This window comes from Eptatretus burgeri, chromosome 12 (genome assembly GCF_056783735.1).
Source record: "Eptatretus burgeri isolate ZD-2024b chromosome 12, Ebu_testis_v1, whole genome shotgun sequence".
Taxonomy (NCBI): Eukaryota; Metazoa; Chordata; class Myxini; order Myxiniformes; family Myxinidae; genus Eptatretus; species Eptatretus burgeri.
In genome coordinates, this window is record NC_140972.1 from 2,231,584 (window position 1) to 2,244,393 (window position 12,810).

The following is a 12,810-nucleotide window of genomic DNA, read 5'->3' on the forward strand; positions in this document are numbered from 1 at the left end:
TGTAATGGTATGTTCGTGCCGAGGGTGTGTAAGGGTTTTTCGTGCCGAGGGTGTGTAAGGGCGTGTTCATGCCAAGGGTGTGTAATGGCGTGTTCGTGCCGAGGGTGTGTACGGGCGTGTTCGTGCCGAGGGTGTGTTCGTTCTGAGGGTGTGTAAGGGCGTGTTCGTGCCGAGGGTGTGTAAAGGCGTGTTCGTGCCAAGGGTGTGGAAGGGTGTGTTCGTGCCGAGGGTGTGTAAGGGTGTGTTCGTGCCGAGGGTGTGTAATGGTATGTTCGTGCCGAGGTGTGTAAGGGTGTGTTCGTGCCGAGAGTGTAAGAGGGTGTTCGTGCCGAGGGTGTGTAAGGGCGTCTTCGTGCCGAGGGTGTGTAATGGTATGTTCGTGCCGAGGGTGTGTAAGGGGGTGTTCGTCCTGAGGGTGTGTAAGGGTGTTTTCCTGCCGAGGGTGTGTAAGGGGGTGTTCGTGCCGAGGGTGTGTAATGGTATGTTCGCGCCGAGGGTGTGTAAGGGTGTGTTCGTGCTGAGGGTGTGTAAGGGGGTGTTCGTGCCGAGGGTGTGTAAGGGGGTGTTCGTGCCGAGGGTGTGTAAGGGGGTGTTCGTGCCGAGGGTGTGTAAGGGTGTGTTCGTGTCAAGGGTGTGTTCGTGCCGAGACGGCTCGTGCTTCGTCGAGACGCCGGACGAGTCTGAAGGTGGAACGTCGGTCGGTTCACGGAAATTTTTGGCGCCAAAAGTGTTGACAGCTGTAAAAACGGACGAACCCCAAACGAGTCCTTCTCACAATGGCTGCACCATTCACCTGACGTCGAACGACGTACCCATCTCTCTCACCACCTGTCCGCCCCACCCCTCCCTGCTACCTGTGCTCCAGATCTCTTCCACGAGCCTCGACGCCTGCAAAAAAAAAGGAAAACTTGTTTTCAAAGTTTCTTCATTTATTTATTAATTTTTCATGAACAACGCGTGAAACTTCCCACGTCCATGTCGTTCTTGTGCGAAACACCTTTCCAGAACGTGACGTCACTGTGCAGTGAGAGGGTAAACACGACCGTGGGTCTCCAACCGTGCGTGCGCTGCACTCGCCAAGCAGCTGAACACTCCGCACTCCTCTGTCCTCACTATAACTCTCTTGAAATATTTTTACTGAGGTCTCGGCCTCGCGGAGGGTCTTCTACACAAATTCCTTACACCGGTTTACCCTGGTTCGCATTACATGGTCCTCACAGTGGACGGGTGATGGGTGACCTGGACTACTAGTACTCTTGTCATTGTGATTCCGAGGTGTACCATACTCTGCGCTACAGAGAGACCGTCGGTACTACCGAAGCAGTTTGTTGGCAAGGGTTATTGTAGGTGGTTTGCCTTTGCCTTCCGAGCAGTAGTTGGGGCAGGGGTTTCGAATTTCCTGTCACCTACTTTTTGCGAAGGACACCGTGGGATGTTGAACGTCCACCAAGTAATCGCGGCAGATGGGGACGTGCCCAGTTTACCGTCGCCCCTGTCTATCCGAGGGGCGACGAACGCGCTGATGAATCTCCTTGTATGTGAAACACCAGGATGACAGTTTATAGCTGGGTCAGGATTCTAACCCTGTCTAGACAGCTTCGAGGCGAGTGTGCGTACCTCGGTCCACCCTGGCAGCCCGCTACTCGTACTACTTCTTTTGTGGCCACAGATATTCCAACCTGCTCGTGGAGTCCGCCGGGGAACGCTTTGGTGCCGAGTCTTTCACGAACCGGCTGCACAGGACCGACGTTCGACTGCGCACAATTGGGGCAGGAGTTTGTAATTTGTTCCAGGGTGCCGGCGATAACTCTCCTGTACTCTTCCCAAAACGCACCGTGTTATCTTTAGTGTGCACCAACTGATGCTCGCACGCGGAACAGTCGGCATAACGTTCTTCCGAGGGATTCGGCAGCTGCTGATGAATGGGGATTCGGCCAATCTGCTCTGCCAGCTCTTTGCTGGACTATCTTTCCTGAATGGCCATGTTTGTGCTGTTACTCTGTGCTTGCAGATGTAAACCTTTCCGTGGTACACACCGCACTGCAAGACCAGGCGACGGGGACCCATTTGGACGAACTACCAAGCGGTACCAGAACCCAACCACCTGTTACTAACGTCCATGCAATTTCCGCATCCTAATATAAAATTATTCTGTATTTTTACATCTCCATCATCCCAACGTCATTGCCTTTGCACACCTTTTTGCTTTCATTGCCTTTATTCCAAGCATGGTGAAAACAAAAACATGAATTGCAGCCATGTTCGTGCCAGGACTGGTGTCGATTGTGTCGTAGATAATGAAATAAAATGGACACATCATGCACGGACGACACGTTTAAAACAATGGGACAGCACTGGCATGGATATGGCTGTGAAATGATTGTTCTTATTTCCAAAATGCTTTTACAACCGGTTCATACACTAACCTATCATTTCAAATATGTGGCACACTTAATATATAATCATTAATCACCTGCGAAACAGATCCACACGGTTTCATTGTCCACCTTCATTCAAAAATGTCTTCTTTACAGGTGTTTCCATGACATGATTCCCTTATAAATGTGTCCTAGTATGGTAATCGATGGTTGATGTGTGGTGTTCAATGGTAATCGACGGTATGTATGCTGTGGCTGATTAAGGGGAAGTGGTAAGTCCATGGTATAAGGACTGCCAGGATGGTCTGGAGGTATGCACTCTCACCCCGAAGCTGTCTAGTCTGGTTGAGAATCCTGACCCAGCTCTAAACTGTTGTCCCGGTGTTTCACAGGTAGGGTGATTCATCAACGTGTGTGTTCCTCGGATGGGATGCACCTTAAACAGTTGTCCCGTCTGCCGCAATTAGTCGGTGGACATTAAATATCCCGTGGTGTCCTTTGCGAAGAGTAGGCAAGTTATCGCCGGCACCCTGAACAAATTACAAATTCCTGCCATAATCTACGGAGGGCACTGCATCAGTGGCACAACTGTGCCCTCAGCCAATGACGCGATCCCACAGCATTGTGCTGCATGTGAACGAAGAAGAAAAATAGCATACGGTACACTACGGTAGCGCAAAAAGTAAATGGTGTCTCAATGGCGCTGAATGGTTCATCACAGAACGTCATCATTCCTGGTACAATGATACGTCGTTTTACATTATGGGAATAGCACTTGTTCATCTGGGGTGCTTTGCCTCTATCAAGGTGTCGTCATCATGTGCTCCACACGCGTGTTCCATGTTCATTGTGTTTATCGTCACCACGTTCATCGTCATCATGTGTTCCATGTTCATCATCATTGTGTTCATCATCATCATGTTCATCGTGTTTATCATCACCACGTTCATCGTCATCATGTGTTCCATGTTCATCATCATTGTGTTCATCATCATCATGTTCATCGTGTTTATCATCACCACGTTCATCGTCATCATGTGTTCCATGTTCATCATGTTCATCATCATTGTGTTCATCATCATCATGTTCATCGTGTTTATCGTCACCACGTTCATCGTCATCATGTGTTCCATGTTCATCATGTTCATCATCATCGTGTTCATCATCATCATGTTCATCATGTTTATCATCACCATGTTCATCGTGTTTATCGTCTCCACGTTCATCGTCATCATATGCTCCACACACGTGTTCCATATTCATCGTGTTCATCATCATCATATTCATCGTGTTTATCGTCACCATGTTCATTGGGTTTATCGTCACCATGTTCATCGTCGTCATGTGCTCCACACACGTGTTCCATATTCATCGTGTTCATCATCATCATATTCATCGTGTTTATCGTCACCATGTTCATTGGGTTTATCGTCACCATGTTCATCGTCGTCATGTGCTCCACACGCGTGTTCCATGTTCATCGTCATCATGTGCTCCACACACGTGCTCCATGTTCAATGAACGGTCTACGCCACCTTGCATGTACTCTGCAAGCTCAATCGGTACTTTGCATATTTGTATCGTTTGTGTTGTTTTACTTTACTGTTTCATTCACTTTTTCAGTAAAGTTTGCCTTACTATACAAAACCCCTTAATTTGTCGGTGGCAGAATGTGAATGACTTAAACATGCAGAGTGTTTGCGATATAGGGTGTGGTGCTTCCTCTCTTAAAGTCCCTAAAGGCTCAAAGTTCTCTAACTCCAATTTCAGCTCGTTTTGTTGATGCTAAGACAGACATCTAAGGAAAGACTGAATACCGAGAACACTGACTTGCATGGTGGAGAAGAGGCGAACATGGACAGACTAGTGAAAAGACTTCAGATTTGTATATGGATGCAGTCGAGGCTCATGGAGGAGCTAAAATACAGAACGGATCAGGGCATAACAGAACACGGAAAGAAGAGTGGAAAGAGGGGGGAGCACCAACATCAGGGTAGAGAGACAAATGGAGGGACAATTGGAGGAATAAAGGACACCAGCAGAAGCCCGTGGGAAAATAAAAATACCACAATAAAAAAAGGAATAAAAAAAAGGAAGCCTTTTATTCTTGTATCGATTGAGAACTCAAAAATCTGAGGTTATATCTTTGTAAACAGGAAAGAAAACATTTTTGAAAACAATTGAGGCAACTGCCTGTTGCGTAGACACTGCCCGGGTTCATTTGTTTGTCTGATTGAAAAAATTATCACTATTTCGGAGGTTTGGATGAATTTCAAGCAACTTTTACTTGATAATTTTTTTTCTCTCCAAGGAGTGTTTCAAGGTGGGATAGACAGATGAGCAGACAGACAGAGAAGTGGAAGGGAAAAATGGGGAAGAAGAAATGAAAAAAAAGAAACAAGAAAGAAATGAAACAAATAAAACTGGAGAGTTCATAGAACATGAAAAACACTGCCTTCCCTTCACCTCCCCTCACACTGCCTTCCCTTCACCTCCCCTCACACTGCCTTCCCTTCCCCTCCCCTCATGCTGCCTTCCCTTCCTCTCACACTGTCTTCCCTTCTCCCCTCACACTGCCTTCCCTTCCACTCACACTGCCTTTCCTTCCCCTACCTTCACACTGCCTGCCCTTCCCCACCCTTCATACTGCCTTTCCTTCCTTCACCCCTCCTTAGTCTCTTCCCTCCTCGCTCCCCTGCCTCCTCTCTCTCTCTCTCTCTCTCTCTCTCTCTCTCTCTCTCTCCCTCTCCCACACCCCTCTCTCTCTCACCCCTCTTCATCCACCCCCCCACACACTTAGTATCCACCCCTCACCCCCCCCCCATCAGCGATTTGTTATCACTTATCACTAGTTATCACTAAAAAGACCCGATTTCTCATCTTGGCAGTCAAACAAAGCACGTGACTGCAGCACTGTCTCTGATTTGTCAATGAGGTTGGTCTTGCTTGAACAACCCAATATCAAGCAACTAAAGAATAAAACTTTACTGTGCATTCCAAGTGATCAATGTTCAACCCTACCTGAGTTGTAAACGTTATTTCCATTTTTGAGGTGAAGTATTTTTGATGCACATTGTTCATTTGAAGTTATTTCAAACATGACGTTTCATATCCACTTGGGAATCTGTTTCAGGAACTGTTTCAAGGTGCTTGTGCTTCACTTATTACTTCTTCTTCTTTCCCTCTATCTTTCCAACAGCGATTGTGAAGGAACACAATGACAGTCCCCGCTATAAGTTTAACTTCATTGCGGATGTGGTTGAGCGCATCGTACCCGCTGTGGTACATATTGAACTCTACACAAGGTGCCAAACTGATGGGGAATATTGTACTTGATTTACTGAACTATGCGGTTTTATAACATTTCTGTTTATTACATACGTATGGAGAAAGTTACAATTGATAAAGGTGGGATAGACAGACAGCTCTCATTGGAGAAAGTTAAAGTTGATAAAGGGAAGAGAAAGCTTGGCAATAGGAGATGTGTGTGTGTGTGTGTGTGTGTGTGTGTGTGTGTGTGTGTGTGAGTGTGTGTGTGTGTGTGTGTGTGTGAGTGTATATATATATATATATATATATATATATATATATATATATATATATATATATGTGTGTGTGTGTGGTGTGGGAGAGGAGGAAGATGTTTGGGTAGAGATAGGAGGAAGCAGAAGGAATTGAAGGGGCATCTATGGAACATTGGGATCAAAATTCCATCATATTTGTGTATGTAATAAATTGCATGTTGCTATGATTACTTACTCACGTTGGAGAGGTTCAGGACAGTGACTACCACTGGCAAACCCATAACCACAAGAGGATGATGGGAGTGGCAAATGTTTGACGCACTTGGAGGAAAGAGAGCAGCTGTTGCCAAGACCTTCTTGTCAGGAGCCTGAGATGTTAGGCAGAGTAGTTTTGTCCCAATTTGATGTGACCAAATGCATGAGTACTTTACTGGTTTGTTTGTTTTTAACTGTCCCGAGTCTGTCCAAAGCCTGGGTCTGTTTGTTAATTGTGCACTACTTTTCTAACTTAGTAAGAATATTGACGTGAAGATCTATTTATCAGTTGCTTATAGCTCAGCATTGAGGAAGAGATCCATTCCACCACCAATCTCAATTTTTGGGTCAATTACCCTCCCTCCTCCCCCTTCCAGACACCCATTCTTCAACCGCAACATTTCAGTGGCGAGCGGCTCAGGCTTCATTGTCTCTGAAGAGGGCACCGTGGTTACAAATGCGCATGTGGTACTCAACAAGCGTTTCATCAAGGTTCAGCTCCATGACGGCAAGTCATATGAAGCCACTGTGATCGATGCCAATGAGAAGGTTGACGTCGCCACGATACAGATTAAAACAAAGGTAGCCATCACATTGTGGGAAGGAGATGTGGGGTCTGTGGTTGTGAAGTGAGTGGAATATTGATATACAGGGCAGAATACATGGATATATTAAACATGATTTAAAATGATGTGTGTGTATGTGTGTATGTGTGTATGTGTGTGTGTGTGTGTGTGTGTGTGTTTTACAGAAAGCAATTATATATATATATATATATATATATATATATATATATATATATATATATATATATATATATATATATATATATATTTTACAGCAGAGAAGACTCATGCAGTAACAGCAACAAACCATGAACACATTCAGACAGATACATAGTAGGGTTATATCCAGGACTCCTGTGATCATGGAGAGCATAAGTTCGTTTGAGGATGGATTTTGGTACTTTGGGGTATTTAGAAAAAAATGAGCTCCTATGCCCCTCCCAAAAGTGTGGGCTAACTCCACCAGAGGGCAAAATCCAAAATGGCCACTGGTGGCCATCTTGGAAATTACACAATTACATAACTCTTGAGTAAAATAACTTACAGACATGAAATAAGTGTCGTTTTTTTACTAATGTAATGACTAGGGGTCCATTCCAGTTGTTATTCTTTCATTTCGTGGTCATCTTCATTGTGAAATCCAAGCTGGCCGCCAACAGCCATATTGAATATGTGAATATTTCACATCTTCCAAACCAGTTAAGGTATTGTTTTCAAGTAATTATATGGCGGGAAATTCATTGCAGGTGTAACTTGTCAACTTGGAGGTGATCTTCACTATGAAATCCAAAATGGCCACCAGTGGCCATCTTGGGAAAAAAAATTTTAATGCATAAATCTTGAGTAAATTAACATACAGGCATGAATTAATGAAGTGTCTTTTTGACTCCAAATTAATTCCAGGTGTTACTTGCCCATTTTGAGGTCATCGTCAGACCTTAAAATATGATCTCGGTTGTTTCTAACTCATTTTTATGGTCATTTTTGCAGCTCATTCATCATTCAGCTCACGCATTTCATCATTAATCTTATTGTTGGTGATGTACTTGAGCCAGCAGCGATGATGGTATCGTATCTCAGCTGCAAATGGGTAAGGTGTGGCGTCAATCAGTTTGAGAATGCGATCTCTCATGTCCATGTCGTCTTGTAACACTGTATGCTGTTTAAACACGTTCCAAGCCTTTTCTTGATTTCGAAGATACAAAGTATTTAATTTCCGTCCAGGATATTTTTTGTCTTCTGGACGCATGCACCAGACACGTAAGTTTTTATCATGTCGATTCCCTATACTCGAACGTAGACGTTTCGGTGAAGGAGCTGGAAGGGGATCAGCAGCAGCAGATTTCGGGGTCTCGGACGCAGACGTAGATTCACTGCACACACAGGAAAAAAAACAACAAGGTATTGAGTTCATGTGTGGTGGTAACAACTAGCAAACACAAGATCAATTGAGGAAATCCAAACCCAATAAAACAGCAGGGTTGATCAAAGATGCAAATGCAGACACAACAAATGAAGTTCAATTGTCAAAATTTTGCACCTCCAATTATGCATAAAAATGCACAAGTGTAAAGAAAACATGAAACCAACAAACTCAACAAAATAAAATAGTGAGCTGGAACTAGTGTGAACAAATAAGCAGGAACTGTTCTCCAAGCCCAAATAGCAGAAAAGGTCAGGGTAAAACAAGGCCAACGCAGTGTATTTAAAGACTGCCTGTAGAACTGCAACTGTCGGGGTTATCTGCTTTGTTCACGATATGCAGATTTTTGCTTTTCAGCTTGTTGGAGCTTTCTCTTGCTTGAAATAGACAGGTAATATTCTTTGTGCATGTAAAGACCTTTGTGTCCCTTTTCCCAGTTGACACTCTCATAAACCATGCCAAACCTATCTAGCCCCCTTGAATTAGCTGCTTTTTCACGCAAGCTTTGCCACTTTCCACTGGAAATCCCATCAAGTGAGTCTTCCTGATCAATATGATCACCACATTGCAACACACATTGAGGAGGGGGGTTGCTACTTCTGCTACTGGTTGATTCTTCAGACATGTTAGTCTGAACTCAGTTAATTCTGTTACTCAACAGTTGGGATGTGATGTGATGACTGATCAGTTGTAGTGGCAGTCGGTGATCTTTTGCAAGCAGAAATCCAATGATCCTGTGACAAAATAAACAGAATAATTACTATAATAGTAAAAAGCTACAAAATTTCGGAAGGTGGGACATATTCAAATATTAAATATGGCCGTTGGCAGCCATCTTGAATTTCATGTTAAAGATTACTACAAAATGAGAAAATAACCACTGAAATGGAATCTTAGTCATTAAATTAGTGAAAAACAACACTTATTTCATGTCTGTAAGTTATTTTACTCAAGAGTTATGTAATTGTGTAATTTCCAAGATGGCCACCAGTGGCCATTTTGGATTTTGCCCTCTGGTGGAGTTAGCCCACACTTTTGGGAGGGGCATAGGAGCTCATTTTTTTCTAAATACCCCAAAGTACCAAAATCCATCCTCAAACGAACTTATTCTCTCCATGGTCACGGAAGTCCTGGATATGACCCTACTAATAGGAGACAACACCAGACTTGCCTTTCACACAAACAAAGCCACTTAGATTGGGGGAAGTGATGTCACTTCCCAGACCTATCATATTTATGACATTGCTTTTCTCTCCACACTCAGCAGGACAATCAGGGAGGCATTTCCTCCTCCCCATGGATGCCACACTATGGGGTTGTGTGTCCGTGCTGTACCATTTTTAAATGCTGGGCGTCAAGTAAGGAAGCAGCACGTACCATTTTTAAGTCGTTGGTATGACTCGGCCAGGGTTCAAACCTCTTGACTCAGAGCTGCTAATGTTCTTACCATTTTATTTTTTATTTTTTTTTGTATACCTTGGTCGAGGCTCGTATGAGAGCTAACACACAACTCACAGCAAGGAGGCATGAGACAAGAGGGGCGGGAGTGGAAGGGACAAAACAGTGGGGAACAGACACATTAGGTGAACTGTGGAAGGGAGAGGGATGGGGATGGGGCAGGGAACATGGCGAAGAGAAGATGGACATTACAGGGACTTTCAGGAAGGAAAGCAGGGGAATTGAAGGAAGTGGGCTTGGGTGGATTATCGGGGGTAGAAAAGATCGAGGATTTGGATGGGGGAAGATAAGAGGTGGTGGTGAACAGCTGTTTTGAAAGCCTGGAGGGAAGAATGGGAAAGAATAGAGTGAGGAAGTTTATTCCAAAGGCGGGAAAAAAAGGAATGAAAGAGTGAAGATGAGCAGTGATTCGTGATTTTGGTAGTTTTACCAGAAGGGGGTTGTTGGCGGACCTTGAGCGCCCTGTGGAAATGTGGTGGGGACAAATCGCAGAGAGAGCAGGGGGGCAAGGCTGGAGAGGAGTCGGTAGAAGACAGAAAGACCACCGACTAACCTGCGGTGATTGAGTGAGAGGCCCAAAGACTCAGCTTCATTGCGGGAGATGCCGATGATCTTAAATGCCCTGGTTTCGACAGCGTTAAGCCGAGAAAGGTGGGAGGCAGGAGCACCAGCCCAGAGGGGAGAGCAGTACTCCATCAGGCTACGGACAAAAGCTTTGTAAGTGGTCAGGAGCTCAAGAGGGCCGAGGAAGGACTTAGCACGACGGAGGATTCCCAGTCGGCGACTGGCTTTTGAGGCGAGGTTGGAAATGTGACTTTCCCAGGAAAGGTCATGGCAGATAGTGAGACCTAGAAGCTTGAAAGAAAAGACTTCTTCCAGAGGATTGTTGAGAAAGTGGATGGGGGGTTTTGTAAACGGTCCTTTCGAAGAGACATAGTGAGAGTGTGAGATTTGTCTGGATTGAAAGACATGTTCCACGTGTTGGACCAGTTTGTGATTTTATCCAGATCTGCAGTGAGCGAAGAAGCTGCTGCTTGCCGGTCTGAGGGATGACAGATGGTACGGCAGAGGGTGGAGTCGTCGGCAAAGAGAAATAGAGGATTTTCCAGAGAGTCCGAGAGATCATTGATGAAAACCAGAAAAAGAATAGGGCCCAGAACGCTACCTTGAGGAACTCCAGCCTGCACAGGAAGAGGGGATGAAAGAACTCCATTTAGGGCCACACGTTGACTGCGACAGGAGAGGAAGTCTGCGAGCCATGAGTGGAGATGGCCTTGAATACCATGGGAAGAGAGTTTGGTGAGTAGGGCAGGGTGCCAGACTGTGTCAAAAGCACGTGATATATCCAGGGATACGGCTCGGATTTCCTGTCTGGCATTGAGGACCTCCATCCATTGATGGGAGAGCAGAAGCAGCATATCCAGGGTAGAGTGACCTGGTCTGAAACCAAATTGATGATTGGAAATCAAGCCATTGGAGAAGAGGAAGGATTTCATATCTAAGGCGATGATGGATTCCATAACCTTGCTGATGATTGGGAGAAGGCTGATTGGTCTGTAGTTATAGGGATCTGTTTTTGCACCTTTTTTATGCAGGGCAGTGATGTTAGCAGATTTCCAAGCAGATGGCAGATGACCTTGGGCAAATGAGAGGGTGAATAGAACAGAGAGAGGGTGAGCAAGAGCAGAAGAGCAGGCTTTGAGGACACGTGGGCTGATGCCGTCTGGACCGGTTGCAGAATCTGACTCAAGGTTTGAAAGCAAGCTCTCCTTCAATAATGCTCTTCATCTTATGCTCTTATGCTCTTCAATAATGCTTTTATTTTTTCTTCTTTGGATGCAATTTTTCACATACATCTCTTAAACAATTAACATTCAAAACTAAACATATGCACACATTGTTGTTCTAATTAAGCTTCCAAGTTGGCAGGCAGGAATCATATTGTTCTTGTTCAGATTATTATCTATATAATAATACCCTTGTTTGTCCGTCCGTCCGTGTGTAACATTATTTTTGATCCATTGATTGGACAGCTAGGCTGACTCCATCCACAATTGTCTGATAAAAAAAATCATATGGCCGTCATGTTGATGCTATGTGAAGCCAAAGACATCTTCAAATCTGTCGTATTCACAAACATCATGCCCTCCTTATAAGTTTCCCCTCCAGTGTAAAACGACCATTAGAATGATGTTCAAATATCGAAAGGTTGGAGCCAATCAGTATCAATCAATAAGCATTGTGAAGGCCACAGTAAGTATCGGCCTTCAGTCCTTTCGCTTTGACAGGGCTCTGTCGTCAGCCAATGGGCCAGTACAATTGGAGTCTATCCGAGCTATACAACTAACAAAGTATTTTACAGTCATATACGCATTTTTGCTTCAAACCCAGGTTATGTTTTATTTTAGGAGTGATCAAGGTAGCAGTCTGTTTCTATACACCACCCATATAACTATGTGGCATTCCCTCGAGCAAGGGCTTTTACCGCGGAGGTTTCGCACATTCTTGCTATTATTTCTGACAATGTTCTCTTAAACTACTCGAGCAGGGACCACAAAACCCATGTCATCATAAAGGTCTTCGTCCGAGATGTTCAGGGAATCTCGCGACATTGTGAAAGAAAACATCGGTCATTGTTTACTTTTAACAATGTGTCCCGTATATATGCATCAGGAAGAAGATCATTGGTCGAGGGTTGGTTGTTGGCACAATGAGGCTGCATATGGTCACCTGTGAGTTGCAATTCCACAGGGTCTCTGCATATCTCGTGGGATTGTGAGTTGGACAGGCGACCATGATGGCCCATGACATGTAAAAGCCATGCTGTTGCTGTTTCGTCGCGGTTTCTGTGAAGTTGGTGATGACATAATAATCAGTTGGAAAGGGGAGGGCAAAACGTAAATTTTAAATATTCCACTATTTCAATGAGGTAATGTAGAAATATGTAATGACCGATATAAGATTACCCCTTTGACTTTTATGAGTGAAGAACAGCAGGGGGAAGGGGAGGAGAGAGAGTTTGGGTGAGGTTGGTGGGGCAGAGCAAAGACGGGACAGAGTTGGGAGGGGAGGTTAAGACTTTGGGGGGCGGGGGAGGGTTGAGTTGTGGTTGGGGGAGGGGGGAATTGCACAGGGGGTTTGAAGGCTTGAAGTTTGGAGGGGATTGAATCCTTTGGGGTAGGAGGAGGTTCAGAATTTGGGGTTTT

At 44.8% G+C, this 12,810-nt stretch overlaps 2 protein-coding genes across 7 annotated transcripts in view; one reads left to right on the forward strand and one right to left on the reverse strand.

Moving 5' to 3' along the window:
• LOC147014981 (serine protease HTRA1-like) overlaps positions 1 to 12,810 on the forward strand; it is a 50,773-nt gene that overhangs the window by 1,200 nt on the left and 36,763 nt on the right. For 2 of the 3 annotated variants that reach the window (XM_085849249.1, XM_085849250.1), the window contains exons 2-4: positions 2,012 to 2,086; positions 5,578 to 5,683; positions 6,535 to 6,739. In XM_085849249.1, coding sequence (XP_085705375.1) covers positions 2,012 to 2,086; positions 5,578 to 5,683; positions 6,535 to 6,739 — 386 coding nt within the window. The remainder of the gene's footprint in view (positions 1 to 2,011; positions 2,087 to 5,577; positions 5,684 to 6,534; positions 6,740 to 12,810) is intronic. The other variant, XM_085849251.1, reaches the window with a different exon arrangement.
• The window catches only part of LOC147014982 (uncharacterized), a 49,079-nt gene continuing 43,247 nt past the window's right edge, over positions 6,979 to 12,810 (reverse strand). For 2 of the 4 annotated variants that reach the window (XR_015050181.1, XR_015050179.1), the window contains 2 exons: positions 8,806 to 8,880; positions 6,979 to 8,096 (listed from right to left, as the gene is read on the reverse strand). Coding sequence is in view for 1 of the 4 variants with exons in the window: in XM_085849252.1 (XP_085705378.1) it covers positions 7,715 to 8,096; positions 8,806 to 8,880; positions 12,335 to 12,426 (549 nt within the window). In the remaining 3 variants the exon portion in view is untranslated. Of the gene's footprint in view, positions 8,097 to 8,805; positions 8,881 to 12,334; positions 12,451 to 12,810 lie in introns of all 4 variants that reach the window. The other 2 variants (XM_085849252.1, XR_015050180.1) reach the window with 2 other exon arrangements.